This window comes from Pleurodeles waltl, chromosome 10 (assembly GCF_031143425.1).
Source record: "Pleurodeles waltl isolate 20211129_DDA chromosome 10, aPleWal1.hap1.20221129, whole genome shotgun sequence".
Lineage (NCBI taxonomy): Eukaryota > Metazoa > Chordata > Amphibia > Caudata > Salamandridae > Pleurodeles > Pleurodeles waltl.
The window spans coordinates 310,086,543-310,102,858 of record NC_090449.1 but is presented as its reverse complement, the minus strand read 5'-3'; the positions used below and the strand labels follow the sequence as shown (position 1 = coordinate 310,102,858).

The 16,316-nt window shown below is 44.5% G+C and overlaps 1 protein-coding gene across 1 annotated transcript in view; it reads right to left on the bottom strand.

The window, feature by feature from the left end:
- The window catches only part of WFIKKN1 (WAP, follistatin/kazal, immunoglobulin, kunitz and netrin domain containing 1), a 50,880-nt gene extending 34,828 nt beyond the window's left edge, over positions 1–16,052 (bottom strand). The window contains exon 1 of the mRNA XM_069210487.1: positions 15,240–16,052. Within this exon, the coding sequence (XP_069066588.1) occupies positions 15,240–15,473 (234 nt within the window). The 5' untranslated portion in view covers positions 15,474–16,052. The remainder of the gene's footprint in view (positions 1–15,239) is intronic.
- Positions 16,053–16,316: the final 264 nt, after the last annotated feature.

Genomic DNA, 16,316 nt, shown 5'->3' with positions numbered 1-16,316 from the left:
CGGAATACCTGGAGGTGAATTGGGGTACTACGAATACTAGGGTGGTTGAGTGGGAGACACTAAAGGCAGCCAAGGGAAATGTATGGGGACTGTATGTGGAGTCCGCAGACAGTTGGAAACAGAGCTCAAGAACTTAGAAGGGCGCTTGGATGAGGTTCAAAAAGCAGAGATGCACTCTGCTGAACGGCATAGGGAACATCTGCAACTGCATAGAGACATTCGTAAGAGCTGAGTGTGCTTGATAAATTGACACCCAAGACCCATTGTCAGCGATTACACAGGGAGAAGATAAAGTTGAGTGCCCACAAATCACTCCTGTTTCCTTTGGGAGGGCTCTGCAGTCAGTCTATGGATCAGCTGCTGGAAGTCAGTCTTCGTTGGAAAATGAAGGGGTTCCGATGTTTGGGATGTGTGGGAATAACCCACACTGAGGCAGCTCTTAGGTGCCTCAATGTAGATAGGGTGGTGTAAGCCCTTGAACGCTTGGTTCTGTTTTGGAATAGACTGCCCCTCTCGGTGATGAGTAGGGTTGCCTATGCCAGAATGGTGTTCCTCCTATGTTGTCAGTACCTAGGCCAGAATTTGTTGTATCCACTGGCACCACAGTTTTTTTCTAGACTGGACAGCCTGTTCGTCTCCTTGATGTGGGGTAGACGCCGCAGTAGGATTACTTTATCTACGCTCCAAAGGGATCTAGAGGATGGGAATTAGCAATTCCAAATATCAAATTATACCATTATGCAGCCCATTTACAGCACGCCGCAAGGTGTCTGACTGAGACAAATACATGTGAGAAGCAGCTCTTTCGGGGCATGCTTTGTGCAGACATGTTAGCCCAACTCTTGGTGAAGGGGGGTTGATCGGAATACCCGGTTCCGTATCTGGTCAGAACTACTGCGGCACTCTGGGAACAGGTGGTGAGAAAGGTGCTTCATTGGGCTCCCTTAGATAGGGAACTGTGACTTTGGAGCTTTCCTGTTTCAAGCTGTTGAGGACAATATGTATATGGAGCAATGGAGTGTGGGGGGCTGCCAAGTGGCGGGCGATCTGTGCCCAGATACCTTGTGAAGGTGAGGCAGTTAGAAGTTTTGCACTCCAAAATGCAACTTCTGACTGCAGGTTTATATTGTACTACATGTAAAACAATAAAAAATATTATCAAAAATGACTCTTTACCGGAAAGGGCAGCGAAAAATGGTCAAAGATTGGGGTTAGAAGTTTTTGTTTACCTTTTATGAATGAATTGTTATTGAAACAATGGCTAATTGTGAAAGTCATTAGATGTAAGCAATTCTATGAAAGCAGTGTCTATCACATAATTATGTATTTACCATATCTGACACATGATTTTAAACTTTTACAGATTATACTAAAAATGTTGTTTCTAGCTCACATCGATGAAAACTATAATGCCGGAGAACGTGCAACATAATTTGCATTTTTTACTGCACATTTTAGATTTCCTTGCCATTTACTTTATTCCCCCATGCTGTATAATACTAGTAGCCGTGACCGTGATCAAGCTCTTAGGAATGAATTGGGGGCTTTTATAATGATGATAAAATTCATATATCACAGGCAACCATGAAATATTTTACATATTACACTGTTCATTGTGACCTACGGGTTTTATACCACTGTATTTCACACAATAAAAACACTAAAGTGTGTAATTTATGTATGAGTATACTGTATGTATGTATGTGTGTGTATGTCACCAATGAAAATAAATGTGGCAAAATAAAACATTATTTTGAGCAAGTGCAGTAATTAAAGCAGGATCTGACGTATTATTACAGTGCAAAGTTGAAATCCCATCACATCACCACAGTAAATTTGCCACTACTGAACCATCATACTCTTGAACGTCACTTCTCACACTCTTGGCATATGGAAAGATATTGTGCTCTGGTTCTGCTAAACTACCTATGTTTACAACTACAGCAACTGGCAAAACAGCAAGCCATAAACCACACATGCAGATGTGCAGAGACTAATATAATATTTATTACCATTATTGAGGATGGTAGGAGTACCATGACCTACTCGAGGCCTCACTTGAAACTATTATACTAACTAACACACCTACGCTCATTTAAAGTGAAAACGTACATTCTAATTGATTTGAGAAAACGATGCTTTTTGTCTCAGAGATTCCATTATAGCTAGTTGACAGAATAAAACATGTGGCTCCCTACTCACAAGTCCTAGGTATGTGATTCTCTCCCACTGCATGGATTTAACCTCTTGTGCTCAGATAGCTTTGTTTATAACTGCTGAACGAGATAAAACAACATGGTTTAAATCATATATGCAGAATATAATATGCAATACATTTTTACCACTGTTTAAGGAGGGGTTGGCATTACAACCCACTTAGGGTGCTGTCTCTTGCAGTCGCGGCTCGCTGCATGGTGAAGGGGCAGGGCGGTGCGCAGGGGGAATAAACATTAAATGGAAAAAAAAATGTATCTGCCTTGCTTCCTTGCCGCACCGCTGCTCCTTCTTCCCAACAGGAGGCACAGGCTCCAAGCCTGCCCTGTGGCCAATCCTGACGCTGCTCAAAGTACCGTTAGGATTGGCTTGCACACCCAGCTGGGGCGCACCTATGCAGACTGGGAGCCTGTGCCTTTTCTCTCCAGCCCGGCAACTCACTTCCGGGCTGGAGAGAGCATAGTGCTCATGTGAGTTTGGCCGGCCTGAGACAGCCGGCCAAACATACATGCACACTGAGTGGAGTGCACAGTGCACTCCCCTCGTCCCCGTCATCCCCAGTGCCTCGCCCCTTTAACAACAAAATGACAATAAACATGGTTTATTATCGTTTTGTTGTTAAACATTTGCAGTGGCTGCTGCTGGCATGGGGGGGGCACTTCTCCGCCATAGCAAAGGAGCCGCCGCTGGTCTTTTGTCAACCAAGGCCCCTCCACATGTAACAATGCTACTAAATAGCATGGTATCCTTTCCACATATGTATTTGAACTATGGGAACAAGTATAAATCTTAATTTTACTTGAAAAACTGGAAATTAAATTTGGCATAAAACCTACAGAAGCATTTCAAACAGCTTCAGTCTATCTTAAGAGACCTTGAATGGGTTATTTTGCCCAATGTTTGCATCCGCAATCAAAATTGTGCCCTTGAGCCACACTTGGAAGACATTTATATTCACTCCAAAAATCACAGCTAAAGTGATTTTATGGTTACAAAACACAACCTACAAACCGCTAAATTTCACCAGTTATGGTTAGCTCCACAAACAACAACTTGTACAACGGTCGTGCAAACCACAACTCATACACCAAATGCAATGCTCTTGACCTTGGTGTCACGGATGCTATTACAAATGTCATAAATTATCTTACATGTGAGTTTACACATCACATTACCATTGACGCTATTAATGTGGCGACTATGAACATAGTGTTATTTGTTAGTTTGAGTATTTATTGTTTAATGATTTTGTGCTTTTACGTGTTGTTACTTATTTCTATACTGTGTGGTCATAAGCATTGCACTAGGCTTGCAAGTAATGGCTTCAGGTGCATCCAACCCGTCGTGGGTGGTCAACACTCTACTGCGTAAGGAAATCAGGGCAAGATTTACTATGTTTTGACACATCGCAATGCAGCAAGGCAACTTGCTGCACCATGTGAAATAGAGTGCTGGAATGCTCCTAGTACTATTGATATGGCATATTCCTGCTCTCCCTTTGTGCTGGTGCACTGATTGCAGTCTAGCACCAACGCAAATATCCTTGTGCCATGGTGCAGGGGGGCCGGCATTAGGATTATTTTTGTGCAGGAAGGGACACCTTCTGGGAATGTGCAAAAAATCCATAGGTGGATGCATGGAAATGCCCACACTCCAGCTTAAGAACACCTTCTCAATGGTGAGTAACGCAAGACAGTGACTTTTGCTGCCTTCCATTACTACAGATTTACTAAGCCACACAGAATCAGGCAAGATGGCTTTGCTTGGCTTAGTAATTCTGACTTAAGTCCTTATGTTGCCTTGTGTTACGCAAACGCAACTTGAGGGCTTGATAAATCTGTCCCACAGTGTTCGCTGACCCCGTTTATTTTATTTTTACTTTATTATTTTATTATTTATGTATTTATCTTGGGGGAGTTCAAGGAGCCCAGTAAGTAGATTGCACACTCTCAGATATTCTTAGATCCATGTTAGGCCTCCCACTTGAATTTGTGGTCCAGGCATCATTTTCACGAACCCAAGAGGGGACCAACATGTATCCAAGTGCCCTTGTCATTGGTCCGCAAACCCCACTTCGGGGTTCATTAAACCTCTACAAAATGTCCATTTTTAAAATATTTAATCTGAATGGGATCGAGTCCAGGCACGAGTCCTCCGCTAGGGCAGCGGTGCGTCGCCCCCTTGCCAGCAGCAGTAGCTGCAAAACTTTTACCAAAAAACGATAATAACTATGTGGTAAAAGGGGGCAGGGCCACAGGCTGTAATGAGCACTGAGGGGGAGTGTACAGCCATCCCCTCTTTGCACATGTGTGTTTGGCCTGCTGTCTCAGGCCGTCCAAACATACATGCGCAGTAGGCTCGCTCCAGCCCGGCCCTGTGTTGCTGGGCTGGAGAGAGCAGGCACAGGCTCCCAGTCGGTGTGGGAGCACCCTGGCTGGGTGCTCCCAGCCAATCCTAACATTGCTCTGAGCAGCTTCAGGATTGGCCGACGGGCAGGCTGGGAGCCTGTGCCTGCAGCCTGTCTGAAGAGGAGTGGAGCAGCGCTGTGGTGACGGTGGCGGAGGTAAGTTTTTTTTTTTTATTAATCCCCCTCTTCACCTGCTTCGCACCACCCAACTCCTTTTTAGTACCCGTGAGCCACTCCTGGTCGGGTCTTTATGCTCACTATACATGACTGGGGGAGTTAGAGGAAACTATCCCTGGGCCTCCTGGTTCCTTTACTTTTTTTCAAATTGCAGATATCGAGCTCCCTTCCTATATTGATAGGTGCAACAGATTTTTCTCTGTTGCGGTCAGGCATTCAGTCACTTTGGATCTTCAAACCTGGCTGTGGGTCCACACCCCAGGATAGAATGACAGGAAAAAAGCAGCCTTATCCAATCAGATTTGGGTATTTTTTTACATTTGCTCCACAGATGGCTGTTGAACACTGGTTTGTAGTCCATTTCTGGACTAACATTCCAAACAGCTAACTTTTTAATCTATACAAGCCCACATCGAAACATATTTAAACAGTAATCCTCAAAAAATACTAAATGGATTTAGACCAGACCAAGCAATGGTACTTTCTTGAGTGAATTTCTACTTTTATGTCAAGTTCAGTGTAATTCCCTTCTGCTGTTTTCCTGTAATGGAGAGCAAAGAGTCTGATGGTAGTAAAAAAACAGAAAAGTCCCTATTTTGGTCCCTCTTTTTCCCCGTTGACACAGCTGCACAAAACTTCCCATGCTGAACTCAGATTGAATAAACTGTGTTCTTTGGAACACAAAACATACCTTTTGAATATAAACTCTGAATTAACCATAACAACACGGTCATTTTTGCTTTCTCTTTAATTGGTTTGAGTATGTGCTGTTATCTAAGACATTTGGGTCCAGATTTAAGAGGGCATAGCCCCTATGTACTGTTCAGGGTTATCGCCAACATTTTGGTGCTAAACCTGAACAGTACATCAATAGTGTCAAAATTCTGATGCTGTTGCCGCAAACACAGTGCTGTGGTGTGCCGTATTTTAAATACGGCGCACACATGGTGGTGGTAAGGGAGCTCTAGGGGCGCAAAGAAAGTGGTGCTGCACACAGTGCAGCGCCACTTTTCTTAAATATGCCCCTTTGATTGTAGGCATTTTTATTTATTGCCATAAATATTTTTAGGTTGTAACTACTGCATTTGGTGTGTGAGTTATTGTTTGCATTGCTGTTGTGCGAGTTGTGGATATTTTCCAAATACGGTGCTCAGTGCTTTTTGTTTTGCGCTTACGAAATAGCAACTAACACATAAGGTCTCTCCCATGACAAAAAAGGCAGGGTATAGATCCTTAATAAATCGATGTGGGTTTTAAATGGCATCGTTAATGTGCTACAAGGTCATTGTGCCACAAAAAGTGATGTTACAAGGTGTCGTATCACATCATATCCTTTACTTTAACAGGAAGTGGCAAGAAAAGCCTACCTGTTATATTATTGATGAAAAAAGCAGTCAAATTCAATCTACAATGTAGTCCAACAGGATATGGTTCATGTGTGGAATATAATGAACAGAAATTAAGTCTACAATATGACTCAGTCTTTGTTGATACTGATGCTAGCTAGCTATGAAAAAACACCTGTTACAAAAAGCCAAGAACTAAGCCTAGTTGCAGGTGCTAAAATGTTGAATGAGTTAAAACCTTGCAAGGCACTGGCTGGCTTAAGATCTGTCCATAATACTGTTTAAGCAGATCCTGTAAATTATTCTAGTTGACCCTCTTTATTTGCACCTACACTGATATATGACTACAGTTTTTTGAAAATGCTAATAAAGTGTTTTCAAACATAAGGAGTGCCCTTTGCCCAAAAATTTGCAACGACTTTATGAGATTTTGGCAGCTGTTTACTATGCTTTTGCATGGGCACTTATGTGACAGGATATAATGCAAAACAACACAAACATAAAGGAAATGGCCAACAAGGGGAGATATCATTCTCCTATATGTTATTTAACATCATAGCACAAACCATATATGTAGTTAAAGGCCCACTCTCGAGTTAATGAGCAGGTCTGTCATGGCGGCAGTGGAGGGATAGTTTCAGGGGCACATAATAGTTCCTACAGCTCTCAGCAGACAGGCTATATGAGGACCAAATTATGTGAAGGGCCTACTAAATTATGCGGAAAGTAAAGGAAAGCTACGTGGCACATTATTTCGCTTTTGTGTCACTTTAACTCATAATAATAACACATGGTCAAAATATTACCCTACTAGCCACTATTGTAATGCCTAAATACAGCAATCAGCAACTGAAAGGTGACCAGTTAATTTTTACCGAAGGTTTGCCATTACTCTATCCTGACGGTTGTTTTTAAATAGTATTTAATCAGTTTGAGCTACAAACCTGTAAATTAAGCAACAGATGGTAATTTTGTGTCGTGTGGTAAATCCATAATTATATGAAATGCAGAATCGTATTATTCCACTTGCCAAGGTGATAATGTTATTCGTAGATTGACTCCACTGAGTTAAAATATGCTTGACTGGGGCGAGGCCTAGAAGAAACAGTGGAACGTTGGTGAAATGACCATATACCGGCCATTACGTGTCCTCTGCCACTCCGTTTCAGTGGTTATTCAGAAACAACTGGGGCGGGGCCACTGTATGTTGAATGTCACTTGACACGGGAAACTCATATGGTAAACAGCGTTGTTAGACACTTTAAAAAGAAACCCTGTGCGTGCTGCTTGGACTTCTACAAACGCATTTCCACCTCAGACCCTTGTCTGCCCACTCCCCGCCGTGCAGCCCTTCCAAAACCACGCGGCCTCGGAGCCCTCCGTTTCCTCCGCTGGCCTCCTAGAATGTGTGCTCCTTGGCTCTGTGTTTGTCAAAGGGTTTAAGACCCTTTCACCCTGAGGTCCCCAGGTCATTTCTAGCTTTTAGTAGATGGTGGTCCAGTTGACAGCTGTTCAGTAGCTGGGTATTGTAGCTCAGTGGGTTAATCGCCTGCTGCTGGGAGACGAGTATCATCTGTTGATCAAAGAACTGACTCCGTTTTGCCTTCTCGTGAAATCGATAAAACGGGTACCACTAGGTTGTGCAATCATTAATATTTAGAGCACACACAGGTCTTTTAGGATCTGGGTGTGCGGTATGAAAATGCCTGTTACCGTACATACGTGATTCCCTTTGATGTGATAAGCACCGCACCCTCAGGAGCTTACGCCCAGTACATTTTGGAAAATAAAATCTGCTGAAATGTACATGCATGTTATGACCCATTTTTCCGGCAATAGTCCTCATTGGGTGCTATTTATCACACCCAATAAATTCCGAACTCTACAGTGTTGGACTATATTGAATGCAATAAATATCGTATCCTTTTCCAGGCCGACCGTAGCCGGGCTGTGGATAAAGAGGACAAAGGACGGATTACCTTCTCACTCGCTTATTGAGATTCGTAGATCGAGAAGCCGAGAGGAGAATGGTCTCTATCTCGCCTGGCAACGCTGTACCCACCATGTGCTTGTGGCATGGGTGTGGTTGGGAAAGGTGTGCTACGCCTGGTGTGTGCACAAGCAGTGGAGCAGACCTTCTACTGTGAGTTGTGTATCTATCTTGCACTGCTCTAATAATGATACACATGCTGTGTTTGAAGGAAGCTTGATTGCTGTTGGCAACACTATGGCCCAAATTTAAGAAAGCCTAGTGCCACATTAGCGTAATTTTGTTATGCTAATGTGGAGTTAGGCTTGCAAAATCGCAGCGCCATATTGACAAAGTTGTGCAACGCAGGCATTGAGCCACTTTGCGCTACATTATGCATGCGCCATATATAATGTTTTCAAAGGGAGTGTTCAGATGCTACGAGGCCTGAAAAAAACAGCGCAATGAAATCTACAAGATTTAATTGCCCCATTTTTTGAGTCATTTTTAACACTTGCTGAAAGCAGGCGTTAAAAGGACGCACCCATTGTAATCAATGGACCTCCTTCCACTTTGCTCCACTAGCGTCAAACATTTTTACGCTAATGGAGCAAATAGCCACAATAGCATCAAAAAAGTTGACGCTATTGTTCTTTATACCGCCATGGTGCGCCCTATCATAAATATGGCGCACACATGGTGGCGTTAGGGGGGCACAGTGGGACGCAAGAAAAGTGGCGTTGCATTGGATGCAGACCCACTTTTCTTAAATTCTGCCCAATATTTTTTCTGTATGTGAAGGAAGCTTGTAAGCTCTTGTCTGCATTAGACGTTGTCTATATATGAAGGAAGCTTGCACAGTTGCTGCTTGCACTATACATGTTCTGTATATGAAGGAAACTTGTGCAACTTCTATCTGCATTATACCTGTTCTGTATGTGTAAGAAGCTTGCACTGCTGTTAATGCTCCAAACGTGTATGAAAGAAGTTAGCACTGCTGCTTATGTAGTACTTCCTGGGTGTGAAGGAAGCTTTCACAGCCTCTGCCTGCATGATAATATTCTGTGTGTATATAGGAAGTTTATTTTAAATAATGAATTGTTTTTTAGATTAAGAAAAACTAAATTTACAATCAGTTTTTTGGAAAATTCTTACAATTACAAGGTATAAGGAAGCATATTTAACATAACAGATATTGGCATCTCAACATAGTTGCACTAAATATATTGCACCTGTTCTGTACGTGAAATAAATGTGCATATCAGCTGTCTGCATTGAACCTGCTCTGTGCATGAAGGACGTTTACACAACAGCTGTCTGTATTGCACCTGTTCTGTGCATGAATGAAGTTTGCACAACAGCTGTTTTCATTGCAGCTGTACTGTACGTGAAGGACGTTTGCTCAGCAGCTGTCTGCTTTGTATCTGTTCTGTGCATGAAGGAGGTTTGTACAGAAGCTGTCTGTGTACCTGATCTTTGTGTGAAGGAAGTTTGCACAGTAGCTGTCTGTATTGGACCTGTTTTGTGTGTGAGGGAATTTTTACTGCAGCCGTCTGCCTTGTACTGTTCAGTGTGCGAAGAACGTTTGCACAGCATTTGTATGAATTGCACCTCTTCTGTGTGTGAAGAAGGTTTGCACAACAGCTGTCTGTATTGTACCTGTTCTGTGTGTGAAGGGAGCTTGTACTGTTGCTTCCTAAATGTACGCTGCTGCTGCTTTAGGTGTACCCATTGTATTGTATTGTATTGATGGATGATGCCCAATGTTTCACTGATGCTGCCAGTGCAAGATCTGGCATAAGGATGTAAGAAGAGGAGTCAATTTCTGATGTCCGTGCAGTGTATGAGAGAAGTGTATGAGGCAGTCTGTCTCAGCCATTCGGATGGCTTATTTCTTCATATGGTTTTATTAAGCTATGATATGCCACCTTGGTTGCTTCAGGGCACTGAAAAAAAAGTTCAGTCTTTGTGACGTACCGTACTGAGTGTCAAAAGCATTCACTGCTCCTGTATCTGCTGTACCTTTTCTGTGTGAGGGGAGGTTAACATGTTGTTTATTGTACAGACTCTTCTGTGTGTGTGGGACGAGTGCCCTGCTGTCTGTGTAATTGTGCGAAGGAAGCATGTGCTGCTGGTCTCTTTCACATACCCAACAGTGTGATGGAAGATGGCACTGCTGCAGACCATGTTGCGATGGTGCACTGCGACTGTGCATTTTCAAATGATAATTCTAGCGCCATGGATAAGAAAGACACTTGTGAGGCCCTCTCCCCATTCAGCAGTGGCGTGTGCTGGGGTCGAAGCCTTAGGAGATCTCTTTGAGAACTACACCTTGCTCCCTTTTCACTCAATCGTGGAAATTGTGGGGCTGACCCCAGGCCTCTTCATTGCATGTAATGCGCTATTACATGCACTGCCCCACTGCCAGCAGAATATGGACGAACCACCAACACATAACTTGCTTCAGACGCTCTGTTCCTTGGGGAATGGTTGTCATATTATCGGACGGATTGCTTCCTCGTTGGTGTCCCAAACTTTGGCACCTCTGACTGCCTTACATGTTGCATGGGAGATGTAGCTGGGGAAAGCGTTCAGCGATGCGGGGTGGAAACGTCCTTGCCTACTCATCCACAGTGACCAGTTCTGCCGGTCTGAAGCTCATACAATTTTACGTGTTACATAGGGCCGGAGTAAATAAAGAGACTTTTTCCAGGAGCCGATTCTTCCTGCCCTGCTGCCACAACACATGATCTAGTCATATCCAAACCTCAGCTACATCTTGGCTGGAGTTACTAACTAACTCCATGAAGCTTCCAGGCGGGCAGAGCTCCATAGATAGAATGCATGTGCCTTGGGCCTCTTCCCACAGCCCAGGTACCACAGGCCCTCTCTTGGTTCCTCAGCTTGGCGTTCATACTCATACTATACATATACATTTCATACATATACATATCATACTATGACGCCCCCTAGCATTGACGCCTGGCGGCAGGGACTCGGTGCATGAGCCGAGGGTGCACTGCTCCATCCTGAAGAAGTTTGTGGAATCGGCAAATACCCACTGTTGATGAGTTGGGATGACCTCCTTAAGGTTTTCCGTGCCCAGCATACTAACGCTCTCCCGCCATAGCGATGGCTCCAGGGTTGTCCTCGCTGAGGCTGGCAGCTGCTGGTATTACTGCGGAGGGAGCTGTGGCCCCCGCCTCACCTGTCTGGGGAAGATACGAGATAGCGGGACTGACACTACACTTACACTCTCCACCTCGTCATACTTAACTGTAGCTCATGTGATGACGATAGAGGCCCCCTGACATTACCTCATGCATATTTATCCCCTACCTGCGGAGCCTGGCTCTTGCTTATAAGGGGGAAGTACAATAATCAAAAAGAAAAAACAACGGCACTTGCCTTTGGACGGACGTCCTCCTCTCGACATCTCTTCTTCTCTTCTGGGTCCAACGCTCGACGGGACACAAGAAGCTGCACTAGCCAATCTTGGCGCTGCTTTCATGGATTGGTGGTAGTGGCCTCTCTCAGCGCCCACCAGAGTGCTGGAGGCCTGTGCCTTCTCTAACCCAGCTGTCTTGAGACAGCTGGGTTAGAGATGTTTAAAGTGTGCATGTCAGGCTGGCCGTCACAAGACGGCCAAAAGGACTTGAACACTTTAAACAAGCGCACAGCTTCCTGCTGCCACTCAGCAGCAATTGTCCTGTCCCGTCCTGACACTTGGTTTAGGATGGGGCGCTGAAAAATAAAACGGTAATAAAGTTTATTACCATTTTATTTTTCTGTCCTGGGGGCCTTTTTCTTAGTGGGTCGACTATCCTCCGCTCTCGTGGAGGGGACGCCCCAGCCTCTACTCCCTAACCTCCTTCCTCAGCTGCCACCCACTCCCTCCAGGGCAAGTTATACTGACATATCATCTGAATTACCTTGCCGTCCTTCCCAGTAATACCACTGGCCACTCTCGTTTACTGTTCATATCCTAATTCTTGCTCCATCCTGCACTATCCCTGGACTCTTTTGCATGGATGAACTGATTTCTTTACTTGTGATGTACTGCTTTGTCTTTGCCTATTCTTAGCCATGCTGTGATTTCCTCTCTGCTTGTACGGAGCTCTGTTTTATAAATTGAATAACATTTTTTTTTAAAGAAAGAAAATCCATCTATTGTACCAAGCATCATTGCTTCCAAACATGGCCGGACTGACCATACAGGGCATCTGGAGTTTCCCTGGGAGGCTGGAAGGGTGTGTGGAGGGGTGCAGTTTTGCAGCAGTGCAGCAGTTTTAAAATCACTGCAGAGTTCCTTGTCTATTCAACAGTTTTCAGGCAAAAATAAAAGTGCCAAGATAACTCTGGTGATTAATGTACCTGCTGGAGACAGATCTTGTCTACTGGCAGTTTTGACTCCTCTAAGGTAATGCAATGGGTTAATATGCCCTTTCCAAAAAAATGTGTATTATGCAGACCTCACAACAGTATTGTGTCTGCATAGCTCAGTTGGATACTGCTTTTGTCACAGAGATCCTTTTGTTACTGTGCAGTTCATAAGTTACAGTCATCATCTAGCACAGTGAGTTATGAACTACCATCAGAGAGATGCATGCAAACTGCATGGTACTGGTTAGAAAGTTATGTTTTTCCCACTCTTTGATTATCCTAATTTAGCTAAAAAGGGTTTGTTTGGGTAGAAATAAATTGTTATTGGTAAAGTCAACCCTAACCACTGTGTTATGTTCTGAATCCTGAATTAATGCTTCCCTAGACCAAGCACTCTTAAAAAATGCCTACCAGCATGGATGACATGAATCTTACACCTTGTAGTCCCCTTTTTATACACTGATTTACTCACATATGATTTGTTGTCTCTGTATGTGTATGTGATGTAAAGTGCTCCAGCACCCTACACTGGTAAGAGAGGCGCTACATAACAAATGAAATAATGCGAAGGGGGAGCTATGGAGAGATGGGAGCCACTGTTAGAGGGAGATGGTGAGGAAATCATTAAAAAAAACACAATAAAGATTGCTGTATCCTTGTGCACTGTAAGGTCAACCTTTACTATGCTTTAAAATCTAATATAACTGAATATATAATGAAAAATGTGTTGTAGAAAGCACTGTTTTTTCCCCATAATTTCTTGCTGGGGAGCCCCAAGCCATATTGTAGTGGTCAGGCTCTCCCACTTTGCACCCTAAAGCTGCTGGTCTGACAACATTTGCAGAGCTGCTTTGGGTTCTTAGTCCAGTCCTGCCTCCAAATCACTCATCCATCCACCTATCCATCATTCCAACAACTATACACTCACCCATACATGCATCTTCTCATCCATGCAACCCAGATACAACCAAATATCTAGTCTGACCACACATCTATGTATTCACCCACCCATCTATTCATTGATTCTTCCACAAACTCAAGCTCAGTCAATCACCACCAGTATTCCAAACTCATGCATCCATCCGTCCATTGTTCCAACACCCATCCATCTAACCATCCATGCAGCCCAGATCCACCAATAGTTTATCTAAAACAACACGCATGTACCCATCCATCCACCTGCGCACTTTAGCCACAAACTATTTATCAGTCCATCCTTTGGCCCCCAAAACCACCCACCACCATATCCCAAAGTCAGCCGCTTATCCGTCCATCATTCAAAAACCAACCCCTATACATGCATCTACCAATCCATCATACATCCTTCTACCTGTCTATTCATTCATCAGTCATCCATGGCCGTCCAACATCTTTCTTTCCCTTCCCAGGGTCCGGCAAAGTGAAGGTGCTCATAAAATACATGGAACCAGCATACCGTCTGCTTGGCCACGCCTCACCTCACAATTTTTCCTATACCCATGCTTAGGCAAAGCTACTGGCCACTGGAGTTATGCAATTTCGTAGCTCTTGTGTTTTCTGCAGTTATGTATTTGCCACATAATCTATCAACTGGTGCTTCAGTAAAAGAAAATTCTATTCAAACGGATCAAAGGTTACTAAAAAAGCAGTAACACTTGTGGCCGAGCACTGGAAGACCCTTCACAAAGATTGACTGGTCATCCTTCGGTTGCTTATTTCTGTATTTGGGTGTCAAAGAAGTACTAACGAGACAAAACCTTTGGTCAGAAAGTGCTTATGTATGTAAAAAAGCCAAAATAATTAGGTAATACTAAAACAAAATGTGGTACATTACGTCTCACAATTTACTTGTTCTTTCAATTTAGTCAACCTGCCGCATAACTTGGTCCACCTTTGCTGCACAATTCCAGTGACCCTGGCTATGGGCAACATGGTAAAAGCAGGCTCCACCATACACGCACAAAAACAAAATACTTACCACCGAAGCTAGAATTCACTCTCACTTCATCGGAAGCCAGCCTAATGCCTGTGCCCTATCCGCCCGCCCTTTTCTATTCATATGTATGTATAACCAAAAATATTATAACAGAATTCTAGTCCTCACACAGGACATCATACACTCACCATATATCCCACCTGACAGACACTCTTCCATCAACAGCACTCACACGAAGTAGAGTGCTATATTTCAGCAATTGCGCTTTGGCGCTTCGTCAGGAAAAAGTAGCGCTATGTAACAGCAGAGGAGGTGGTTACAAGCAGGTATGGAAAGTAGATTGGATTCAAACCTATATTTGCCCCTGTGTTCTTCTGTAATGGACTTTCCTAGAATGTGATGGAGATATAAGTGGGAAGCCAGGTAAATAAAGCCAAACGTGCATTCAAAAGTAGACAACAAGTGTGTACATGAAAGGGCAAGCATAATGTGTCCTCGTGTAATGTAACTGGTGCTCATGTAAAGCGCTCCAAACCCTTCGGGTCGATTCGCGCTATAAAAAAACTGCAAAAAATGCATCTTATTTCTCGTATATTTATTTCTATACTAATAATAACAAATGAGGGCGTCAAAGCAGAGTGCAACATAAGACCTACACATTCAATTAACCGTGTGTGTGTGGTGGGGCGGGAGGGGGGCGTGGATATAGCCCACACTGTATAGTCGGTCTACAGTTTGCGATTAGTTTTCGGAGCTTGTGAAATATGGTATTCTGTTATGGAATTGTACAGAGCCAACATGCTGCTTGAGGCTAGCAGATTATCTCACCTGGTCGGTCTTGCACTCCCTCTCGCACGTGCTCTGGGCATCCACCCAGAGGTTGGGGTTCAGCTGGTTGGGGCACACTCCCATGTGGCTCACTCTGACCGGTCGCATGATGGCCCCGTCTGCCAGGACCATCAGCAGTGCCAGTCCCCATGCTGCCCACAAGGCTCCCGGCCCTACCGCTGTGCCACTTGAAGTCATTGTCGAACGTCGCTGCTTGTTAGACTCCTGTCCCATCCTGGCTTCTGAAGCTTGAGGGAAGCAATACAAACGTGAAAATGTGCTTCCCGCCACCAACCCAAACAGCTATTTCCTCTCTGGTTCTCCAATGTAAAGCAGTAGCTCCTCGACCAAGATTCAGGGCGCGAGGCAGAGTAGAGTTGGTCCGGCTCTAGGCATCCACTGCGGGAACTGCCCGTCCTCCCAAAGAGTTGGTTGGAGCAAGTTGCTTCTCAGATGGGCTATCCTCGCTTTCACAAAATCTGTCTCCCTTCAGGGCGCTATCACCCCGTCCTTCAAATACCCAAACCCGAAGGTTCCACCTGGACACTGGTACGGCCTTTCTGCAATGGCGGGAGATAACAGCGCGTGCGGTCCACCTCTCAGCGTGGCTGCGCCCCTCACAGAGGGCAGAGGGAAAAGGCACCAAAACACCCCTCATGCTGCGGGAAATGGATATTCTCTTTGGGGAGGGGACGGGGGCTGTCAGCTCCGAGGATGGGAGGGAATTGAAGGGGTGGGGGTCGTGAATGAGCTCGTCTACTAGGTCTGACCTCAGACACTAACCTCTGTCTGAGTTAGGCTGCCCGGGCAAACATTGTGGGAAGATCAAAGCGGGCGGCTTTGGACGGTAGGAGAAAAACACACCCACACAAAGAAACACTGGGGGATTCAGTTACTCTGGCAGGGAGGGGACAGTGTTATCCGCTTCCGTTGGAAAGACCGCTTACCTGCAAGGCCTGGCAGTGCGTCACGCGCTCAGGAAGGGGGCCGGGTATCAAGTTCTGGATGCCTCTATCTGTTGCACTCTATGTTAACGCAGATAACAAAACACGTTTGTCTACTTCACAAAACGTTGGC